Genomic DNA, 25572 nt, shown 5'->3' with positions numbered 1-25572 from the left:
TGTCATTCATTTCATTTTAATTTCATGAAAACTTTGAAAAAAGGCTGCCATCATTAAATCTGTTAGCGCATCTCTTTTTCTTTATATATCTTAGAGTGTATTAATGTGCATGTTCTAACTGTTCTATTCTATACTTTCAGGACTTTGAAAAACTTCTTCAAAACATTAAAGAACTTTTTATTTCAAAAAATATTCCTATAACAAAAGTGACAAGCAATGACTTCAGTCGTGTTGCCATGTTCCTTGATAGAGCACATTTTTATCATAGTGTCATAGACTGTGTTATGAATCAGAAGGACGAATATGGAATGGTGAAATCTGGTGATAGGAGAACTATTTTACTTGTGAATGACAGCCGAAAGCTTTATGATGAGAAGAACAGCTTAAACACCTTGAGGTCTGTGATAGTACATGAAACTGCTGGGAAACTGCTTACTGCAAATGGGTAAGAAATTAGTAAGGCACGATTGTCTAAGGTTTTAGTTTTTAAATTGTTGACAATATTACAAATCATGGGAGATTCTGAAAAGTTCATGAACGTTTATGGTATTGTTATAAATATATATTAGGGATGGCAACGAGTACCCGAGTACTCGAGTACTCGATCGAACATCCGAGTACTCGACATACATGCCATATTTTCTGGAGACCATTCAGGGGGATTTGTTCAAAAGTTTGAAAATTCAGGGGGATTTCGGTAGTATTCAGGGGGATTTTTTAGCAGATCTAATTCAGCAAAATTTCAAAGTATTTTAAGACGCAAGTACGAAAAAAAACAAATTGCCATAATTTTGAAAGGCTCCTGAGGGGATTATGTCCAGAATTTAAGGGGATTTTGGTCACATACCAGGGGATTTTCATCATTGCCATGTAGCATTACGGGCATGACACACATGCCAATTCACCTTGTTTACCCCTTTTTCCAGCACTTCATCTATATTTTTATGAGACACAACCATATTGCATAATAAAATCACTCACTTGCAAAATAGAATACTTCACAGAAAAATATGTTTCAGAGACAATTTAATGGGCTTACCTTCCTCTAAAATTGGATACAAAATCTGCTGCCTATGATCATAAATGATGACTTTCAGACTATTAGAGAGAATGGAATGAATTATCAATATTTTTCATTTCAGTTCCCAAATAGTCAGATTTGTTTGCTTCTGATAAAAAGCAAATGCATAATTTATTGTTTAAGTTCATAAACATATCTTCTTTTGGCATTGGTCAAAAAATAAAAACATCACCACCATAATAAATAAATAAAAGTCATTTCATCCGAATTGTCTACTTTCAGTTTCTCTTCTGGAAGTTCTGTTATTTTCCGATATTTGCGATGAAGGTCAATGTCATGTATGTAAACATATGTCAATGTCATGTATGTAAACATATTAGTGAGGCATAACAAAGAACAGCATTGTCTATTAGTTATAATAATCCTTTTCTTTAATGAATAATTTACTGTCACATTTTAATTATCAATCCTTTTGATGACAATGACACATGTTATGAAGAACGCTTTAATTTGTTACATCCTCTCTGATTGGATAAAAATTATAGTTTTAACCAATGAAAATCGTCCTTTTATCTGACCAGTCTAATTGACATTTCTTACGCAAATTCTGTCAGTTTCAATCAAAACAATACATGAAATGTGCCCTGCTGATTTATTAAGTGTCACCCAATAGGTGTTGTTAAAACACACCATCAGTTGATAATCCAATTAAGCTTCAAGACAGGAAGGGCATTATAACTGTAAACAGGCATATATAATTAAACCCTGTGATAAATTTGCGTAATTTTAAACACTTTAATTCCGGGGGATTTTCATCCCCCTCCGGGAGACCGGGGGATGGGTCGAAATTCCGGGGGATTTTATCCCCCTCCGGGGGATATGGCATGTATGACTCGAGTACCAAATCACTACTCGAGTACTCGGAATTTTTTTTTTATAAAAATCACCAAATACACGATTTACAGACAAAATATCAGATCTGGTTAGTTGCCAAGAGGACAATTTACGGTCCCTCTAATCCCCGCTGTGTACATAATTGACCTCAATCAATTAGTTGACAGTTGTGATAGTTGCAAACTGTCAACAAAGGACCCCTATTTCAAATTAGCACTGATGTCAATTAGCGAAGTTTTGATAGCGGTACTTTCACCTACACAATTCTATTGTATACCAATTAGAGAATTTCCACCAAACAATTGGAAGCTAACGAGCGAAAGAGTATCGACCGTTACGATAATTGATTTCTTAACTATTTTTGCAATGATTATCACAATTGATTGGTTAATATTTTAAATCAAGAATTATGAATATTAATGAGGTAAACAACACAATATAAAAAACTATCATTTAAAAAAAATAAAATTGTAGAGTAAACAACTCAACAACTGAACCTCGTATTGAATTTCGTTCACTATTTTTATGTATGCCATTAATGTTCGTTCATTGTAATTCTGATTCTTGTTCATTTCTGCAGTGCATACTTGTATAAAATGAAACGAATAAGACAAATTAAAAGCCTGAAACAACATTTGTTTTCTTTTTATAACATTTTTTGTTAAAATAGTAAAAATACGTAATGAAAGTTTACTTTAAAGGTGAAAATGACCAATAATACGACCAACGCACAATATACGTCATTAACGATATATGTATACACAATCTTGTCTTTGCGAACACATATTCAATTTTTCTGAGTAATCGAGTACCCGAGTACTCGATCGTCCGAGTACTCGAGTATTAATTTTACTACTCGTTGCCATCCCTTATATATATATATATATATACCCATCATAAATCCACCCGCAATACATATCGCAAAATATCGTAGTCCGTATTCCACTCCAGTGTAATACGGCTGTATTCAGCTCTTGTGACGTCACATCATAACAAGTATCATTGCGCGATGTCAAAATGACATGTGGCTTTTAAGTGATCTAATCAGTCCAATACAACCTCCCGGATCAAGACGCAGTTCTAATAACCCTATTAAATATATGAGTCGTGTCAGGAGAAAACCTGCTTTAATGACACCTTTTACATATTCAGTTCAAGGAATTAATTCTGAGTTTAGCCATAAGTTTTATTAGTTATATATATATTTATAAGTAAGATTAAAAAATGTACCAACAGTAAAGCATTTTCATGAACATTCTCCGTTCAACGTCACACTTACTGCCTTAGCTGCTCTGTTCAACCAATAATCAGACAGATAAACAAATAAAAATGTTTATCTAACTTTTCATTACTTCCATTAAAGAATTTCATATTCAGGTTGAGGTTCAATACATGTCAGCATTTTTTATTAAATCAATTTAACTCTTTTCTTGATTTTCAGATTTGAAGTTAAAAGTCAATTTTCCAGATCTGAGATAAAAGTTATCTCATGTTTTCAAAGTGAGATCAGCTTTGACATTGACACAGAGATCTGTACATCCGCTAAATGTGGAAGTGATAATGCTCAGCTGCAGGAGTTATATGAGATGATATACAGATGCAGGTATGTGAGTGAGTTGATGTCGGAAGAAGGTTCGTTGGAACCTGCCGGGGACGGGATGCCGCGGTGGCTACAGTTTGACCTTAGACAATTTATCACAGATAATGGGCTTAAGGCTGGCAGTGGACACTTTGACAAGAACCTTCACAAATGTGCAAGTAAGAAACCATTTTGTTTTGCCCTTAAATCTAAATGGAATCTTCATGCATGAAATATTTACTTAGTACATGCATGTTTTGTATAGAAACAAAGTAGTATATGGTATTCTCATTAATTCATTGAATTCTATAGAAAGACTAATCATTCTGGCATAACATTTATGACCCTTGATCAATTGAGGGAAACATACATGTATGAAGAGTATTGGCATTAACATGCAGTACTTTACATGTACAAAAGTTAATTGTATAACTACCGGTATTTTAAATAAGTAGTTTTTGAACTTTTAATGAGTGAAAAAGCATGCATATAAAACATACGATGTTCTTTCTCTTTTTATGCAACAGAAAGGCAGCATATAGTAATTGGACCATCCTTCTGTCTCGGCTGTTTCTAATCATTGACTGATGAATGCTTAGGACATTAGACCTCAAACTTGGTAGGCAGGTTGTTAATGGACAGCAGATTAACCCTATTGATTTTGAGGTCAGTGAGTCAAAGGATAAGGTCTGGTGAGCTCTAGCTAAAAAACTGTCTCTCAGGTCATTAACTGTAGAACGCTTAGGCCCATAAACCTCAAATTTGGTAAGGTCAAACTTGTGGTTAAGTAAATGCAGCAGTCAATTGTAACCACGCCCCCCCCCCCCCCAGGTCTGGGGAATAGCGGGGACTTCAACTTTTGGTCCAGCCAACCCGGGTAAAATCCCTGCCCTGGATGAACATATGGTAAAATCCCTGCCAAATGCCCCCGCACCCCAGGGACCCTAGGTTAGGCCCAATCCCCGCTATATTTTTGCGAAGGCGAACCACGCGGCACCCGGCACTACAGGGCCACCTGGAAGGTAAAAGCATGGTCCATTTCCCTGGCTATCCCCAGTATACCCCCAGACCTGGGGGGGGGGGGAGGGGGGCGTGGTTACAATTGACTGGTGCATAAGCTCTAGCTGAAAACCTGTTTTTAGCTCGACTATTCGAAGAATAAGGAGGGCTATACTACTCGCCCCGGCGTCGGCGTCCGGTTAAAGTTTTAGGGCAAGTTGGGATTTTCACTTATAAGTCCAATACCCTTCCTTAAATTGACTTAATACTTCACACAGTTGTTCAGGGCCATCACATGATGAGGTTAGATAACTCCATGTAATCCTTTTATACAAATTATGGCCCTTGATTGACTATGAAACTTAGGTTAAAGTTTTAAGGCAGGTAGGGATATTTATTAATAACTTAAATTTTTCTTCTATACCCTTCGTTCAATTGACTTATTATTTCACACAGTTGTTCGGGACCATCACACAATGAGGTTACATAACTCCATATTATCCTTAATACAAGTTATGGGCCCTGATTGAGTTAGGTTAAAGTTTAAGGGCAGGTTAAAGTTTAAGGGCAAGTTAGGATTTTAATAAAAAAACTTATTTACCCTTCACTCAATGCACTTAATACTACGCAGAGTTATTGACAACCATCAATTTTTCTTTTAATTTCTTTTGAAAGGCACATTTTTAACCGCATTTTCATATTGAATGACTTTGTCATTGTTCGGGCGGGCTGGTGGGAGGGCAGTGTCAAAGTCATCTGATGTATCAAATAATTTAGCTTTTTAGCTAGGTTTGACATAAAGAGACCAAACTTGGTAAATAGGAAGAGTTTATGGAGACCTTTTATTGGAATGCGTTTGAGGCCCCTAGGATCAAGGTCAATGTTACTATTTATAGAAAAAGGGTTGGTATTGAATAACTTCAGTAAGGGTCTACATATTGTGTCCAAACTTGGTATATAGGAAGAGTTTATAGAGACCTTTCCTGAGATTGTGTTTTGGGCCCCGAGAGTTATGGTCTAGGTCAAGGTCACTGTTGCTAAAAATAGAAATATGGTTAGTACTGAATAACTCAAGTAAGGGTTGACATAGTGCGACCAAACTTGGTATATAGGTCAAGTTTATGCAGAGCTTTCATGGATTGCCTTTTTGCCCCCAGTAGGGTCAAGGTCACTGTTTCTAAAAATAGATTACTGTTTCAGTTATGGTTGACATACTGCGACTAAACTTGATAAGTAGGAAGAGTTTATGGATGACGTCCATAGGATTGTGTTTGGGGCCCTTAGGATCAAGGTCACTGTTACAAAAAATAGAAGAAAGCAGTTGAAACTGAATCTCTTCTGCCAATCATTAAAAACCTGGTTTTGTTACATCGCGATTCTTGTTCACTTTTTAATTTGATTGTTTTATTGCTTTTGACAGGCCCATAATACATCGATATTGTATTCACTTCTAAGTCAAAGCAGCGTAGTCAAGCGCGCTGTCTTATGACAGCTCTTGTTATATCTGTAATTGAAGAATACTTAGGTCCATTGACGAGTTGATATCCACTCCATCTTGCGATGACTAATCATTTCCATGTACATACTTTACTCTTTAAGAATTTATTAGAAGGAAGGAAAGATCATCATGAAAATATAATACATACTCGAGGCTATCTATCCATTCAGGCTCAAATACTACTGGCTATCTATCCATTCAGGCCCAAATACTAATGGCTATCTATCCTTTCAGGCCCAAATACTAATGGCTATCTATCCATTCAGGCCCAAATACTAATGGCTATCTGTCCATTCAGGCTCAAATACTAATGGCTATCTATCCATTCAGGCTTTAATACTAATGGCTATCTATCCATTCAGGCTCAAATACTAATGGCTATCTATCCATTCAGGCTCAAATACTAATGACTATCTATCCATTCAGGCTTAAATACTAATGGCTATCTATCCATTCAGGCTTAAATACTAATGGCTATCTGTCCATTCAGGCTCAAATACTAAAGGCTATCTATCCAACAAGGTCTTTCAGTGACATTTGTCACATTCCTATGACAGCTCTTGCTCAATTTTTATAGTTTCAAAAAGAAGTACATAAGGATTGATGTTGAAACTTTTTAGCTGAATTAATATTTATCTTATATTTTCAGTCTTAGAAAATGGGGTTCCAACTAGTGCATTGCAAAATGCTGCAAAGAACTTCATTCTAATAAAGGTAACTTTGGCTTTTCTGACATTCTCATATTTAACATATACATAAAAAGTGTTGTTGTTTTTTACCGTAAATGACTGGGTATTAGACGCCCTTTTTTCCCTCGGATTTCGATGCAAAAAAATGCCTGGGTATAATACCCAGTAACAATTTTTTTAACTTTTTTTCTGAGGTCGATTTCAAGCCGAAAGATTGTTTAAATTTATGTAGAAAGGGATGTTACTCGCGTCATATTGATCGAGTATATACGAGTTAAAACGGCAGTTGAAGATCGGGATACGGTTTATCGTAAGACGTTTATAATTTAAACAAAAATATTTTTCGATTAAAGTTATTCAATATTATTTTGAATAATAAATTGAATTGAACAATAATTAAACTTGCATATAATAAAGCAAAGTTGGGCACTGTCAAAATATTTTTTGTCAGTTGTTCGAGGTGTGAAAAACTCGACTGCCTTTAACCTGTTTAACATACCAATACTACAAACTGTTGCTATGGTCTTGATTTTTGGCACTTTGTCACATTCTTTATTCTTTCCTGTAGGTGTTGACATTTTGGGAACAAACCCGTACAATACAAGGTTTTTGCATGACCTAACTTTTCATTCTCTACAGTTTATCATTGTATGGTTTTGAAGATAACCGTTGCCATTTTCACGAAAAAAAATTTTTTTGTCACTGTCAACAAACATGGTAGCCGAAAATGCCAGACGTTTTGATATTTTTTCTATGCGTCTTTTAACCCAAAACATAGATTAAAAGTTTTTTTCTTGGACTTTTTACAGATTTTTTCCTCTGCGTCTAATACCCCCTATCGTCTTATACCCAGTCATTTACGGTACTCATTGTACTATTAATAACTATATTTTGTTTCTATTTATATTCTCATACTTAGTTTCATTATGTATGTGGAGACATATTGTGTTTGCTCGAGTTGTCTGTCCAGGCCAACGAAGATTTATTTAGGGGTTGAGGTCACTAGGGTTAGGAGTTATTTATTTATGTTTTTTATTGAAAAAACACATAAAATACACTTTTTTTTGGGGGGGAGGGTGTTAAAGAAGGAAAAACCATATAAACACTAAATGTTTGAGCATCGTCCAGACTGAACTTTGTTTGGGCTGTATAATGACCATGCAATGCATTAGGATTTCAAAAAAGCCATGAAGATTCACCATGATGAGGTGGCATGTTGTGCAAATGACCTGGGTCTGACGTTCAAAGGTCATGGTTAAAGGTTAAAGGTTTAAGGTTGAAATAATCTGTTTCTTCATCATGCATTACAGTATTTTTAAAAAACATGCCATGAAGAGTCACCATGATAAGGTTGCGTGTCACGCACAAGACCCAGGTCTGTACCTCAATTCTCAAGGTCAAGTTAAGAGGTCACAGGTTGAAATGATCCTTGTCGGGAATGTATCTTGACAATGCATTATAAAAAAACTTGCAATGAAGGTTCACCATAATGAAGTTGCGTGTTGCTTACAAGACCCAGGTGTGCACCTTTATGGTCAAGATCAAGGGTGGAGGTAAAAAGTTTAAATGACCCTTGACAGGGCTGTATATTTTCCATGCATTATAGGATTTTCAAAAAACTTGCCATGAAGGTTCACTATGAATGGGCAGTGTGTCAGAACAAGAACCAGGTCTATACCACAAAGATCAAGGTAGAATTTAAGGTAGAGGCATACATGCCTGATTTCTGAGAGGCTTCCCAGGGGATTTTGGTCCGCATTCAAGGGGATTTCAATATTACACCAGGGGATTTTTACGCAGAGAAATTTAGCACAATATCTACTTTTATGATATAAGAATAAATACAGAAATACACTCTAATAACAATAATTTTCAGACTTAGTCATCATGGTCCTTCATGGAATTTCACACTCAGAAATGAGAGGGGAATGAGTATTGTTGATAGGACTGGTTTTGGCCTTATCCGGGCTTAATCTTCACCATGCGTTATAGGATTTTTTAAAAACTTGGCATGGCCGTTCGCAGTCACACATGTGTTCAACTCCATGTTATTTTATGTTGCAATTACATAAAAGAGCAATATGTCTGTGTCAAAGGCTCTTTCAACAAGCCTGACATGTTACCATTTGGTTACTAGTTTGTTTTATTTTCTAATGTGAAATGTTGTGGATCTGAATGAAAACATAGAGGGAGAATTCTGTGCAGTTTTTTGAGATCCTTAAACTTCCTATGTGATTCTTAGCCAACTTCTGCTGCCAAAAAATAATGATGTTGTGCATATTAAAGACAGGGGGTATGAAGACTGCAGTTCACATAGTAGACCAGAGTGAGGCGTTTAACCAACAGAAGGTGGTGCTACTGATACAGCAGTTAGCCCTTCTCACAACCACGAAACTGACCCAGTGCTGGCAGGTGATTGGTCCTGTCATTGTCAAACAAGGAGGCAAGGAACTTGGCCAGTCAGCTGACAAATTTATAAGGTTGATTTTTACACTTGTTGATGAGGACAATTTTTGCCTCTGCTATATTTTCATTGTTAATATATTATAATGGCGATTCATTTTTAGCTCTACCGGCCAAAGGCCAGAAGAGCTTATGTGATGGTTATGTGTACGTAGTTTGTGCGTCCGTTGGTCTGTAAACAATTTCTTGTTAACGCGATACAGTCTTCATTTTTGATTGTATCTCGATGAAACTTGTACAGTATTTAGATATCAATTAGAGCTTGGTTGGCCATATACACCCATGCATGCCTAGGTTATGGGCCTTGAAAGTTTTAAAGAAATGCTATTTTTAGTTAACCTATTTTTAGCCAGGTCTGCATGAGCAAATTCTATTTTTAGCCAAGTTTACATGTACATGTAAAGTCAAGTCTAGGATTAAGGGAGACAATTTGCTTTTTGGTTCGGCAGTTGATTTTGTGAATTTCTCTGCCTTGTTCTTGTTGGAAGCCCAAAGGCCATGTTTTAGCTCTTAGTGTCTATAGTTCGCGCATTCATCTTAACAAAATTTGTTGTGAATGTTTATTCAAGTTATGCACCTGGGGTCATTACTGGCCAAGCCCAGAGTTCACAGGTTTGGTAAACTTAAATTGGGAAAGGTTTGAAAATCTTTTTGTGTGTTCGTGCATCCATCTCAGCACAATTGCTTGTGAATGTTTGTTCAAATTATGCCCCTGGCGTCATTATTGGCCATCCCCCGGGGTTCACAGGTTTGATATACTTAAATTGGGAATGTTTGAAAATCTTTTTGCAAACACTTGCTATTTTGAATAAGGCACCACAAGGCTCAAAATATGCCCCTGGGGCCAAAGCTGGCCCCACCCCTTTTGACCTCCTTTTTTATTCTTAAAGCTTCAGCAATGATATTTAGACCATGTCTACAGTTTTGCAAATGAGCATCAATGTTGTCCTCGGATGCCCTTGACTTTGACCTTTTGACCAACTTTTAATAATTTTTAAAACTACAGATTACAGTTTTTAAAGCATTTTTTTTTTTGTCAGATGACCTTTATTTAGAACATATTTAAATAGTTCATGCAACTTATCCGCTTACAATACTTTTTGGGCTCAGATGTTGGAACGTTCAACATTTTCAGGTTTTCAGGTAACCCAAACACAAAATGTCAACTATATGTCTGTTGCCTTTTACCCATACATACATGCTCTGGATTAAAAATGACCACAAGAGCCATGCCAATAGAGCATAGGCCCTTTTGGGCCTCTTGTTTCAAATGAATCACCATGGTGATGCAGACAACTTTTTCTTTTGTAATGAATGTATGCTTTCAAAGCCTTGCCAGATGTTTGGTTACAGAGTTGTGCTTGTACATCTTATAGTTAACATCATCATTGTTTGCTCATTTTATAAAACTGAATTGCAGGTTAACATATGCCCAACTAAGACAAGCAGCTATTATGAAATACGGAGAAACAGTACATGGTGAGTTTGTTGAAAATTTCCATTTCACCTCTGCTGGTCAAGTTTATTATCTACAATGATGATTCAATGAAATATTGAATCCAGGCCTCTAGATGATATACTTTTTAACCGACAATACGGACATGTCATTGCCCATTGCCTACTTACGCTTCACTGTCTCAGCTAGTGATACTCTTCCTGAACTGTTTATTACATACTTCTTTACTTCAATTGAACATTCAATAAAATGTCCTTGTAGCCTGACCTGGATGCTATTACCAGAGTATTGTAACCTTTGTTTTTTAGTTGAAATGTAAATTGTAAATATGTTTAGTATAGCATTTTGTATGTGGATGATGTGTTTGTACGGTTACCAGGTGAAGGATGGTCTGGCAATCTGAAGGCCCTGACCACAGCATGTGTCAAGTTTCACCTCCTTTCATGCGTTCCTAGAAACCAGGTAAAAAATACTATTAGTTTTACATCTAGTTTCTTGATATAACTAGGCTACAAAAAGACACAAATTGATATCCCCTGCCAAAAGGCCAATGGGATAAAGACGTGTGTGTTTGGGGGGGGGGGGGGGGGGGGAGAACATAACTCTTTAGTGCAGTTTGTTTTTTAGTTATTCATGTATAAAAATGTCATTTGACAATATATGTATGAGAGTGTTGTATGTCAATACTTGTATGAGAGTGTTGTATGTCAATACTTGTATGAGAGTGTTTTATGTCAATACTTGTATGAGAGTGTTGTATGTCAATACTTGTATGAGAGTGTTGTATGTCAATACTTGTATGAGAGTGTTGTATGTCAATACTTGTATGAGAGTGTTGTATGTCAATACTTGTATGAGAGTGTTGTATGTCAATACTTGTATGAGAGTGTTGTATGTCAATACTTGTATGAGAGTGTTGTATGTCAATACTTGTATGAGATTGTTTTATGTCAATACTTGTATGAGAGTGTTGTATGTCAATACTTGTATGAGAGTGTTGTATGTCAATACTTGTATGAGAGTGTTGTATGTCAATACTTGTATGAGAGTGTTGTATGTCAATACTTGTATGAGAGTGTTTTATGTCAATACTTGTATGAGAGTGTTGTATGTCAATACTTGTATGAGAGTGTTGTATGTCAATACTTGTATGAGAGTGTTGTATGTCAATACTTGTATGAGAGTGTTGTATGTCAATACTTGTATGAGAGTGTTGTATGTCAATACTTGTATGAGAGTGTTGTATGTCAATACTTGTATGAGAGTGTTGTATGTCAATACTTGTATGAGAGTGTTGTATGTCAATACTTGTATGAGATTGTTTTATGTCAATACTTGTATGAGAGTGTTGTATGTCAATACTTGTATGAGAGTGTGTTATGTCAATACTTGTATGAGAGTGTTGTATGTCAATACTTGTATGAGAGTGTTGTATGTCAATACTTGTATGAGAGTGTTTTATGTCAATACTTGTATGAGAGTGTTGTATGTCAATACTTGTATGAGAGTGTTGTGTGTCAATACTTGTATGAGAGTGTTGTATGTCAATACTTGTATGAGAGTGTTGTGTGTCAATACCTGTATGAGAGTGTTGTAAGTCAATACTTGTATGAGAGTGTTTTGTGTCAATACTTGTATGAGAGTGTTGTATGTCAATACCTGTATGAGAGTGTTGTATGTCAATACTTGTATGAGAGTGTTGTATGTCAATACTTGTATGAGAGTGTTGTATGTCAATACTTGTATGAGAGTGTTGTATGTCAATACTTGTATGAGAGTGTTGTATGTCAATACTTGTATGAGAGTGTTGTATGTCAATACGTGTATGAGAGTGTTGTATGTCAATACGTGTATGAGAGTGTTGTATGTCAATACTTGTATGAGAGTGTTGTATGTCAATACTTGTATGAGAGTGTTGTATGTCAATACTTGTATGAGAGTGTTGTATGTCAATACTTGTATGAGAGGGTTGTATGTCAATACTTGTATGAGAGTGTTGTATGTCAATACTTGTATGAGAGGGTTGTATGTCAATACTTGTATGAGAGTGTTTTATGTCAATACTTGTATGAGAGTGTTTTATGTCAATACTTGTATGAGAGTGTTTTATGTCAATACTTGTATGAGAGTGTTTTATGTCAATACTTGTATGAGAGTGTTTTATGTCAATACTTGTATGAGAGTGTTGTATGTCAATACTTGTATGAGAGTGTTGTATGTCAATACTTGTATGAGAGTGTTGTATGTCAATACTTGTATGAAATTGTTTTATGTCAATACTTGTATGAGATTGTTTTATGTCAATACTTGTATGAGAGTGTTTTATGTCAATACTTGTATGAGAGTGTTGTATGTCAATACTTGTATGAAAGTGTTGTATGTCAATACTTGTATGAGAGTGTTGTATGTCAATACTTGTATGAGAGTGTTGTATGTCAATACTTGTATGAGAGTGTTGTATGTCAATACTTGTATGAGAGTGTTTTATGTCAATACTTGTATGAGATTGTTTTATGTCAATACTTGTATGAGAGTGTTGTATGTCAATACTTGTATGAGAGTGTTTTATGTCAATACTTGTATGAGAGTGTTGTATGTCAATACTTGTATGAGAGTGTTGTATGTCAATACTTGTATGAAAGTGTTGTATGTCAATACTTGTATGAGAGTGTTGTATGTCAATACTTGTATGAGAGTGTTGTATGTCAATACTTGTATGAGAGTGTTGTATGTCAATACTTGTATGAAAGTGTTGTATGGTCAAACATGTATGAAAGTGTTGTATGTCAATACTTGTATGAAAGTGTTGTATGGTCAAACATGTATGAAAGTGTTGTATGTCAATACTTGTATGAGAGTGTTGTATGTCAATACTTGTATGAGAGTGTTGTATGTCAATACTTGTATGAAAGTGTTGTATGTCAATACTTGTATGAGAGTGTTGTATGTCAATACTTGTATGAGAGTGTTGTATGTCAATACTTGTATGAGAGTGTTGTATGTCAATACTTGTATGAAAGTGTTGTATGTCAATACTTGTATGAGAGTGTTGTATGTCAATACTTGTATGAGAGTGTTGTATGTCAATACTTGTATGAGAGTGTTGTATGTCAATACTTGTATGAAAGTGTTGTATGACAAAACATGTATGAAAGTGTTGTAAGACAAAACATGTATGAAAGTGTTGTAAGACAAAACATGTATGAAAGTGTTGTATGGTCAAACATGTATGAAAGTGTTGTATGTCAATACTTGTATGAGAGTGTTGTATGTCAATACTTGTATGAAAGTGTTGTATGTCAATACTTGTATGAAAGTGTTGTATGTCAATACTTGTATGAAAGTGTTGTATGTCAATACTTGTATGAAAGTGTTGTATGTCAATACTTGTATGAGAGTGTTGTATGTCAATACTTGTATGAAAGTGTAGTATGTCAATACTTGTATGAGAGTGTTGTATGTCAATACTTGTATGAAAGTGTTGTATGGTCAAACATGTATGAGAGTGTTGTATGTCAATACTTGTATGAGAGTGTTTTATGTCAATACTTGTATGAGAGTGTTGTATGTCAATACTTGTATGAAAGTGTTGTATGACAAAACATGTATGAAAGTGTTGTAAGACAAAACATGTATGAAAGTGTTGTAAGACAAAACATGTATGAAAGTGTTGTAAGACAAAACATGTATGAAAGTGTTGTATGGCAAAACATGTATGAAAGTGTTGTTTGGCAAAACATGTATGAAAGTGTTGTATGGCAAACATGTACGAGAGTGTTGTATGACAAAACATGTATGAAAGTGTTGTAAGACAAAACATGTATGAACGTGTTGTATGGCAAAACATGTATGAAAGTGTTGTAAGACAAAACATGTATGAAAGTGTTGTATGGCAAAACATGTATCAAAGTGTTGTATGGGAAACATGTATGAAAGTGTTGTATGGCAAAACATGTATGAAAGTGTTGTATGGCAAAACATGTATGAAAGTGTTGTATGGCAAACATGTATGAAAGTGTTGTATGGCAAAACATGTATGAAAGTGTTGTAATACAAAACATGTATGAAAGTGTTGTATGGCAAACATGTATGAAAGTGTTGTAAGACAAAACATGTATGAAAGTGTTGTATGGCAAAACATGTATGAAAGTGTTGTAATACAAAACATGTATGAAAGTGTTGTATGGCAAACATGTATGAAAGTGTTGTATGGCAAACATGTATGAAAGTGTTGTAAGACAAAACATGTATGAAAGTGTTGTAATACAGAACATGTATGAAAGTGTTGTAATACAAAACATGTATGAAAGTGTTGTATGGCAAACATGTATGAAAGTGTTGTATGACAAAACATGTATGAAAGTGTTGTAAGACAAAACATGTATGAAAGTGTTGTATGGCAAAACATGTATGAAAGTGTTGTAAGACAAAACATGTATGAAAGTGTTGTATGGCAAAACATGTATGAAAGTGTTGTATGGCAAAACATGTATGAAAATGTTGTATGGCAAAACATGTTTGAAAGTGTTGTATGGCAAAACATGTATGAAAGTGTTGTAATACAAAACATGTATGAAAGTGTTGTATGGGAAACATGTATGAAAGTGTTGTAAGACAAAACATGTATGAAAGTGTTGTATGGCAAAACATGTATGAAAGTGTTGTAATACAAAACATGTATGAAAGTGTTGTATGGCAAACATGTATGAATGTGTTTATGGCAAACATGTATGAAAGTGTTGTAAGACAAAACATGTATGAAAGTGTTGTAATACAAAACATGTATGAAAGTGTTGTAATACAAAACATGTATGAAAGTGTTGTATGGCAAACATGTATGAAAGTGTTGTATGGCAAAACATGTATGAAAGTGTTGTAATACAAAACATGTATGAAAGTGTTGTAAGACAAAACATGTATGAAAGTGTTGTAAGACAAAACGTGTATGAAAGTGTTGTAATACAAAACATGTATGAAAGTGTTGTATGGCAAACATGTATGAAAGTGTTGTATGGCAAACATGTATGAAAGTGTTGTAAGACAAAACGTGTATGAAAGTGTTGTATGGCAAAACATGTATGAAAGTGTTGTAATACAAAACATGTATGAAAGTGTTGTATGGCAAACATGTATGAAAGTGTTGTATGGCAAACATGTATGAAAGTGTAATACAAAACATGTATGAAAGTGTTGTATGGCAAACATGTATGAAAGTGTTGTAAGACAAAACATGTATGAAAGTGTTGTAATACAAAACATGTATGAAAGTGTTGTAATACAAAACATGTATGAAAGTGTTGTATGGCAAACATGTATGACAATATATGCATGAAAGTGTTGGTTGACAGTACATGCATGGAAGGGTGCATGTGTGTGCGTATGTATGAAATTGATATATGTCAATTTCGATAAAATTTGTTACTGTTTTTGTAAATCATGGTTTTCCTTTTAGTTGAAACTGAGTTTTTCTGATGACATGAGAGAAGATGGAACTTATGTGTCAACAGGGTCATTTGTCATGTACAACTGCGCAAGGCTGATTATGCTGTTTGCTCACTTCCAACAGGCTGTTGATAATGGTAAAATACTAACTGTTCCTTGTAGTGTGAAACTAATGAACAGGATTTAAAGTGCTCAACCTCCTTCCTTGCAAAATAAAGTTTGTTAAATTTTAGTAACATGTGTTGCGTTAAAACATGTGATTTATGTTTTGCCTCAATTAGAAAAGGTAATTCTATCAAACATTCAATGTTTCTTTAGCAGCATAAGCAGATTATGTTCATTAGTTGCACAATTTTGCATCAGTTTTACACATATATAATTCATTAAAATAATTTCAAATAATGTTCTTAAGCCTATTGTTTAGGTCAACTTGTTTTACCAAGTGCAAAGCTATGGGCCTCAAACATTCCACACATCTTTAGCTCCATAATCAGTGTGTGTTTCTGCTGTGGCCCCTATGCAGGCATTTGCAACATTTCTGTGGCAGCAATTGTTGGTATGTACATGTACTTTCAGGTACCTTTCCTCCGTTACCTGAGCTGGAAAAGATTGACTTTTCTACTTTGAGAGAAGAGGTAGTTTTAAGCTCCCCTTAGAGCTGTAGACTGAGGGTGAGCTATTAGGATCGATGATTGTCCGTCGTCCGTCCACACTTAGTTTGTTAAAACTGCACTATTACTACCAAATGAGACATTTAATGCAATTGTTTAATATACCAAAAAGGTTGATAAAATGTCGAAAACAATGGTTCTTATGAAGGATACTGAGTTAAATTTAAAAGAAATGTGCAGAAAACACGGTATTGCTACCTTATGAAACCAAAGTAAATCACAGTAAATCTTTTAACATTCACCAATCTTGTAATATTTTTGCATTTTCAGCAATTAGATACACAGATATAATATTGTTAATAGTAATTAATATTTTCCATAAATGCATCATTTTGTAAGTAGTTGAGGGTTTATCCCTCAAATTCATGTTTGTTGTACGTGTGTATGTACTGATTTTGAATAAGAGTGTCACTTTAACTCTCTAGGGGTCACATTTTTGCCTCAATTGTCACAAAACTTGGTCAGGATGTTTGTCCCAGTAAATACTCAGACGAGTATGGGTCATGTGGGGACAAAAACTAGGTCACAGAGCCCAAATATGGAAAAACCTTGTTAATACTCTAGAGGTAACATTTTCAGCCCAAATAACCTGGAAATTTGCCAGAAAGGTTGTTTTGATGATTTCTAGCTCAAGTTTGAATATGGGTCATCTGGGGTCAAAACTAGGTCACAGAGCCCAATTATGGAAAAACCTTGTTAACACTTTAGAGGTAACATTTTCAGCCCAATAATCATGGAAGTATGTCAGAAGGTTGATTCAATGATTTCTAGCTCAAGTTCGAATATGGGTCATCTGGGGTCAAAAACAAGTCACTGAGCCCAAATATGGAAAAACCTTGTTGACACTCTAGAGGTTACATTTTCAGCCCAAATATCCTGGAAATCTGTCTGAAAGGCAGTTTCAATGATTTCTAGCTCAAGTTTGAATATGGGTCAATTGGGGTCAAGAGCTAGGTCACAGAGCCCAAACATAGAAACACCTTGTTAACACTCTTGAGGTAATATTGAAATTTGTCAGAAAGGTTGTTTTGATTATTATGCCCCCGAAGGTGGGCATATTTAAATCGCACCGTCCGTCCGTCTGTCTGTCCGTCCGTCCGTGTGTCCTGCTCAATAACTCGTGTCCGGGCTGTAACTTTCCCTTGTAAGAACAGATTTTAAAATAACTTGCCACATGTGTTCCACATACAAAGACGACGTCTTGCGTGCAAGACCCGTGTCCCTACCTCTAAGGTCAAGGTCACACTTAGTGTATTTTCACAATGGAGAGCTGCATATAAGGACATAGAGTATAGGTTGTCGTGTCAGGGCTTTAACTTTCCCTTGTATGGACAGATTTTAAAATAACTTGCCACATGTGTTCCACATACGAAGACGACGTGTCGCGTGCAAGACCCGTGTCCCTCCTTCAAAGGTCAAGGTCACACTTAGTGTTTATTCACAATGGAGTGCTGCATATAAGGACATAGAGTATAGGTTGTCGTGTCAGGGCTGTTACTTTCCCTTGTATGGACAGATTTTAAAATCACTTGCTGCATATGTTCCACATACAAAGACGACGTGTCGTGTGCAAGACCCATGTCCCTACCTCTAAGGTGAAAGATACACTAAGTGTTTATTCACAAGGGAATTCTGAATATAAGGACATAACAGTGTAGGTTGTCAAGTATGGGTGGTATTTTTTCATGTTCAGAGGCAATTTAAAATAACTTGCCATATATATTTGACACGTAAAGGCAAGATCACTTTTTCATGTACTGACCTTGTTTAGCTCTAAGTGTCTGTAGTTTGCGCATTCATCTTAACAAAATTGTTGTGAATGTTTGTTCAAATTATGCACCTGGGATCATTACTTGCCACGCCCAGGGTTCACAGGTTTGGTAAACTTAAATTGGGAAATGTTTGAAAATCTTTTTGTGTGTTCGCGCATCCATCTCAGCACAATTGCTTGTGAGTGTTTGTTAAAATTATGCCCCTGGGGTCATTACTGATCATTCCCCGGGGTTCACAGGTTTTGTATACTTAAATTGAGAATGTTTGAAAATCTTTTTGTCGGAACCAGCTATGCAGACACTTGCTATTTTGAATAAGGCACAATTTAGTGGTCTGATACCATGGTTGTTCAAATAATGACCCTGTGGTCAAAACTGACACTGCCCCAGGGGGTCACAAGTTTTCTAGAGACTTATTTAAGATTTTTTTTCAAAATCTCCTTGTTTCAAACCACAAGGCTCATACCTTTGATATTTGTTGTGGAGCATCATATGATGACTGTCAAGCAAAACAGTTGAAAATATGCCCCTGGGGCCAAAGCTGGCCCCACCCCCTTTGACCTTCTTTTTTTATTTTTTAAAGCTACTGCAATGATATTTAGACCATGTCTACAGTTTTGAAAATGAGCACCAATGTTGGTCTTAGATGCCCTGGACTTTGACCTTTTGACAAACTTTTTTTTTTAAAGCTACAGAAATTATGACCATGAGTTCAGTTTTGAAAGCATTTTTTTGTCAGATGACCTTTACTTGGAACATATTAAAATAGCTCATGCAACTAATCTGCGTACGACACTTTCTGTCCTCAGATGTTGAACGTGCAACGTTTTCAACTTACCCAAACACAAAACGTAAACTATATGTCTGTTGCCTTTTACCCATACATACATGTTCTGGATTGTAAATGACCACAAGAGCCATGCCAATAGGGCATAGGTTTATGGGCCTCTTGTTTTGCGAACACAAACCCACCGCATTCACCTGGCCCTGTGGGGCCATCTCGAGGGTAAAAATACAGCCCTATATTCCAGCTATCCCCAGTATACCCCCGGACCTGGGTGGGCCGTGGTTACAACTAACTGGTGCATTATAGTTATATGCTGTTTGGAAAATATGTCTGGAGTAATAGAATAATAAGAACAAAAAAATAGTGGTTATTGTGTTCAAAATCATACACTCAGGACAATGCTGAGTCAAGTAATATATTTGGTTGTAGCTTATTCATAAAAGAACAATGATGCCTAATTGTTCTTTTATTTCAAGGTTCATATATTACATTGATGAAAGAAAATACATTCATACATAAAATTATTCTCAAACTGTAATATTTAACCTGTAAGGTGAGGTTAGTGCATATTTGCATCCGCAAAATTATTTAACGGTCATGTTCATTTCAAGACTTCCATAAATTGTTCAATCCAAGATTGCTGATAATATACAAATGTATTGATGGCAGACATGCTCATAAATGAATAGCAGCAGAAAATTTGGTCATAATACCATATATCTTAAGTACTATTCAAATTTTAAAATAGCACATGGAAATCAGTGCACTCAGGACATTTTAGCATTTTTTAACAAGTGAAGCTAACATTGTAAAACTTTCCAGCAGCAACACTTTCCATAAAACACACTTGATGAGCTTAAAGTTTAGCTCATGGACCTCTGTTATAAAAGGTTATTAACAAAAATGGAATAGGCTTTTTTTAATTCACCCACATTTAAAAGCCATGGTAGAGATGAGCACAAACCTTTCACCAGAACAACTGTTGCCAATTTTATTGTCATTTTATTAGCCGGATTTTTCATAAAAAATTACGGGTTATAGAATGACGAAAAACGGGGCGGGCGTTAACAATTCTGCGTTAAAGTTTTCATTTTATGTAATAAAATCAAGAGTTTTTATCAAATGGTTATCAAACCTGGTCAGACTATTTGTCGGCATGTTGAATATATATGAATATGGGTCATCTCAGGTCAAAAACTAGGTCACTAGGTCAAATCTTAGAGAAAATATTTCCACGTCATAAATTCAACATTTTTTTTATATCTTGATGAAACTTGGTCAGAATATTTGTCTGCATAATATCTTGCTTATTTTATATATCGGTCATCCCGGTTCAAATTCTAGGTCACTAGGTCAAATCTTAGGAAAATCATTCCACGTCATAAATTGAACAATTTTTGTCAAATCTTTATGAAACTTGGTCAGAATATTTGTCTGCATAATATCTTGAGTTCTTTAATATGGGTCATCCCTGGTCAAAACCTAGGTCACAAGGTCAAATCTTAGGAGAAAGAATTCCATAGTCATAAAAATTCATAAATTTTTGTCAAATCTTTTTAAAACTTGGTCAGATTATTTGTCTACATGTTGTCTTAATCATTTGTGAATATGGGTCACCTCAGATCTAAAACTAGGTCACCAGGTCAAATCTTAGGAAATATTTTCCTGACGTCATTAAAAAAATTCTATGCTTACCAAAGCTATCCATATCAGTTCTCAACTAAATTCAATTGTTATTTTATAAACACACATCCCAATCATGAATTTCAGATCAAACCATATTTTTCAAAAATTTAAATTTTAATTAACTTTAAAAATTATTTGTGTACATGAAATCTAATGATAAAGTGTGTCATCTAGGGTCAAAAACTAGGTCTCTGGGACAGATCTTATTGGAAAAGCTGATGAATTTATAAAATGTTAATTTTTCCTCACACAAATGGAATAGTTTCTGTTGATCAGGTTATTTGTATGAATGATATCTCCGATAAATATAAATATGGGTCTTTTTGGTTAAAATACTAGGTTACTAGCTCAAATCCTAGGTTTGCAAAATTGCATCGTCAAACAAAAAATTCGGCTTTAATGCCGCATTGGCGTCTTGTTGATGGCATTTATCTTCCTGTTGCCAATTGTATTTTTTCCAATTTTAATTCCATTGATTGTGTAATTTGTTCTTATGTTGCAAATAATAATTTCATTGTCTTATATCCTTTATTCTCTTGATTCTGTTATCCTCTGGTTGAAGATAATTCGTATATACTCTAGAAGTTGATGTTGTTTTATTATGTTTACTTACAGCAAGAGTGGTCGCTGTTGTTGACTTACGTGTTCACTTTTCCGGACCTTGTACAGCAAACCATCCAGAACATGGAACCCTCTGACACCACAACGCTCAACATACATACACATAAGGTACACAGTAGAGACTGCTCAACATACATACACATAAGGTACACAGTAGAGACTGCTCAACATACATACACATAAGGTACACAGAAGAGACTGCTCAACATACATACACATAAGGTACACAGTAAGAGACTGCTCAACATACATACACATAAGGTACACAGTAGAGACTGCTCAACATACATACATACATACACATAAGGTACACAGTAAGAGACTGCTCAACATACATACACATAAGGTACACAGTAAGAGACTGCTCAACATACATACATACATACATACACATAAGGTACACAGTAAGAGACTGCTCAACATACATACACATAAGGTACACAGTAGAGACTGCTCAACATACATACACATAAGGTACACAGTAGAGACTGCTCAACATACATACACATAAGGTACACAGAAGAGACTGCTCAACATACATACACATAAGGTACACAGTAAGAGACTGCTCAACATACATACACATAAGGTACACAGTAGAGACTGCTCAACATACATACATACATACACATAAGGTACACAGTAGAGACTGCTCAGCATACATACACATAAGGTACACAGTAGAGACTGCTCAACATACATACACATAAGGTACACAGTAAGAGACTGCTCAACATACATACACATAAGGTACACAGTAAGAGACTGCTCAACATACATACATACATACACATAAGGTACACAGTAAGAGACTGCTCAACATACATACACATAAGGTACACAGTAGAGACTGCTCAACATACATACACATAAGGTACACAGTAGAGACTGCTCAACATACATACACATAAGGTACACAGTAGAGACTGCTCAACATATATACACATAAGGTACACAGTAAGAGACTGCTCAACATACATACACATAAGGTACACAGTAGAGACTGCTCAACATACATACACATAAGGTACACAGTAAGAGACTGCTCAACATACATACATACACAGTAGGTACACAGTAAGAGACTGCTCAACATACATACACATAAGGTACACAGTAAGAGACTGCTCAACATACATACACATAAGGTACACAGTAAGAGACTGCTCAACATACATACACATAAGGTACACAGTAAGAGACTGCTCAACATACATACACATAAGGTACACAGTAGAGACTGCTCATCATACATACACATAAGGTACACAGTAAGAGACTGCTCAACATACATACACATAAGGTACAAAGTAGAGACTGCTCAACATACATACACATAAGGTACACAGTAGAGACTGCTCAACATACATACACATATGGTACACAGAAGAGACTGCTCAACATACATACACATAAGGTACACAGTAGAGACTGCTCAACATACATACACATAAGGTACACAGAAGATACTGCTCAACATATATACACATAAGGTACACAGTAGAGACTGCTCAACATACATACACATAAGGTACACAGAAGAGACTGTTCATGTTTAGATAGCATTATTTCTGGCTTTAAGGTTGAAATTGAAAAGAAACAAGCCGTGGAATAATATTAAAATTGTTTACTTCCAATAGAATATAGTCAAAAACTTTTTTGGCTGTTTGTATGTGGGTCAATCGTGAATTGGTTTTGGTGGCCCGAAAAAATATTGATTGTTAAACTTTTTGTTCCAATTGAAAGTAGTTTAGTCATTAAGTGTACATGAATACAATTAAAAGCATATCTAAAACAGAACACTGTATTACAGTCTTGAATTATCTATGAAAATATGAATGAATATCAAAAAAGCAATACTCCTGAAACTCTAGCTACCTGTCATGGAAATATAATACCAATATTGTACATTAACTTTGTATTTGGTGTTTTGTGTGTGTTTCAGATGTGCCAGATGCTGGGAAGTCTAAGCAGATGTTTGAGTTCATATTATTCAAGATACCATGTTCTTGGGGTAGGAACTTGTTACAAGCATCGTTCATTGTAATCAAATTGTAAGAAAACTTAAAATGTTTTTATTCAGGATTTTTTATAGAGAACATGCACTCAGAGGCTTACCCTTATAAAGTGACATACCCTTAAAGACACCCCCTTATAAAGTGACGTGCCCTTAAAGACACACCCTTATAAAGTGATGTGCCCTAAAAGACACACCCTTATAAAGTGACGTGCCCTAAAAGACACCCTTATAAAGTGACATGCCCTAAAAGACACACCCTTATAAAGTGACATGCCCTAAAAGACACACCCTTATAAAGTGACGTGCCCTAAAAGACACACCCTTATAAAGTGACGTGCCCTAAAAGACACACCCTTATAAAGTGACGTGCCCTAAAAGACACACCCTTATAAAGTGACATGCCCTAAAAGACACACCCTTTAAAAAAAACTGACACTTATAGAGACTGATGCTCTTGAAGAATGACCCTTAAGTGTCCATGGTCTGTCTAACAAACCCTTATAGAGTCACATGTCCTACAAGTATAATATTACTGCAGGAGGCAAGGCCCCACTTGTACCCACAGATGTTTGCCCGCCTGTACCTGCTGAAGGCAGTACACCAGGTCCTGGTCAATGGCCTGCAGCTGATTGCCGTCTCACCGCTCTCTCAGGTGTAGACAACATGTCACAATGTATGTGTCTAGGAAAGGTAAATACTTAAGTCATAGATTTTAGCTGTACTAGTGTTAACTGAACCATTCTAGCCTAACTTTCAGGTATATAATCTAAGACCTTAACACTGAGGTCATGTGATGATAAAGTATCGGTGAATAGAATTATCCCTTCTTATTGAGTTCCTAAATTTGGCCAATTTCTGATGTTTTTCTTCAATCTCTTGCTTAGTTTTAAATTAATTTCATGGAAAAATGGCATGAGAGAGGGGTGGGGGTGGGATAGACCATTTATTTATTTACTCAAAAAGCATTTCTCCTTGACATCAGTCAAGTCTGATGTGTTCACAGTTGTGCTTATGTTGCAATTTACTCACTGTAAGAATGTTTGAGGTCATTTAAATATTTTGTGTAAACTTTCACAGTCTGCTGAGTTTAAATATAAGTGTTTTTTTTCAGGGTGCAATTCTTGGGTAAACAGTTACAAATAAGCCATGGTTTTGGGCACTCCTGATTCGCTCAGTAAAACTGTGATACTTCTGTTTGAACAAACTTTTTGATTAAGACAGTGGAGAAAAATAGAAGACGGAGTTGGATAAACAACAGATGGAACAGCCGGATTAAATGGTTGTGTAGGAAGTGACGTTAATTCTCAAAGAAAGGCAAAGAAGTTCAAGATTGTAAACCCTGCACATCAAGTAGGACAATTGACCGCCACGTTCATGCTAGAGTATTGAAACAGAACACAAACAAGCTTGGCACATGTATGTTTATGTGAGCAATTTTGAAGAGATAAATGAGGTTGGCTATTTTTCATAAAATTACCTTTCTGGGGTGAAGGCCAGTACTTATAATTGCAAGGAGACATAATGTTGACATCAGGATTCATACAGCAGTGCAATCTTATAACAAACATGTTAGGGAAGTCAATCATTAATTAATATGGGGACTTATAGTGCAATTATTAACAGATTCCTATTTCTCAAACACTCATGTATCAGGCCCCACCAGCCAGTATTTACCAGACTTTCGCAGCGTGTTCTAGGCTGACCAAAGAGAGAATCTTCATTTTTATTAATGCCACATCAACGATGACTTTCTTTTTATTTAACCACTTCAACTAGACAATGCTGAAACTTATGGTAGTGTAATTGTGAGAAGCAAACTATTTGATCACTAGGTTGCTAAAATTTGTTTTGAAAACATTGGAAGTTTGTTAAACATGAACTATATAAAAATTTTATGTCAATACATTGTTCATAAGTGAATTAGTTGTTGACCTTTGTCTGTATATTTCATGCCTTTTATTATTAAAAATATCT

At 35.5% G+C, this 25572-nt stretch overlaps 1 protein-coding gene across 3 annotated transcripts in view; it reads left to right on the top strand.

Moving 5' to 3' along the window:
• The window catches only part of LOC128218510 (DALR anticodon-binding domain-containing protein 3-like), a 31724-nt gene extending 6152 nt beyond the window's left edge, over positions 1-25572 (top strand). The window contains exons 2-13 of one of the 3 annotated variants that reach the window (XM_052926182.1): positions 141-445; positions 3357-3673; positions 6641-6705; positions 8967-9160; positions 10564-10622; positions 10979-11061; positions 16052-16178; positions 16618-16676; positions 21573-21686; positions 23524-23592; positions 24137-24271; positions 24710-25572. In XM_052926182.1, coding sequence (XP_052782142.1) covers positions 141-445; positions 3357-3673; positions 6641-6705; positions 8967-9160; positions 10564-10622; positions 10979-11061; positions 16052-16178; positions 16618-16676; positions 21573-21686; positions 23524-23592; positions 24137-24256 — 1512 coding nt within the window. In that variant the 3' untranslated portion in view covers positions 24257-24271; positions 24710-25572. Of the gene's footprint in view, positions 1-140; positions 446-3356; positions 3674-6640; positions 6706-8966; positions 9161-10563; positions 10623-10978; positions 11062-16051; positions 16179-16617; positions 16713-21572; positions 21687-23523; positions 23593-24136; positions 24289-24709 lie in introns of those variants that run through there. The other 2 variants (XM_052926181.1, XM_052926183.1) reach the window with 2 other exon arrangements.

This window comes from Mya arenaria, chromosome 14 (genome assembly GCF_026914265.1).
Source record: "Mya arenaria isolate MELC-2E11 chromosome 14, ASM2691426v1".
Lineage (NCBI taxonomy): Eukaryota > Metazoa > Mollusca > Bivalvia > Myida > Myidae > Mya > Mya arenaria.
Note: the sequence above shows the minus strand (reverse complement) of the source record. Positions and strands in the feature narration are given on the sequence as shown.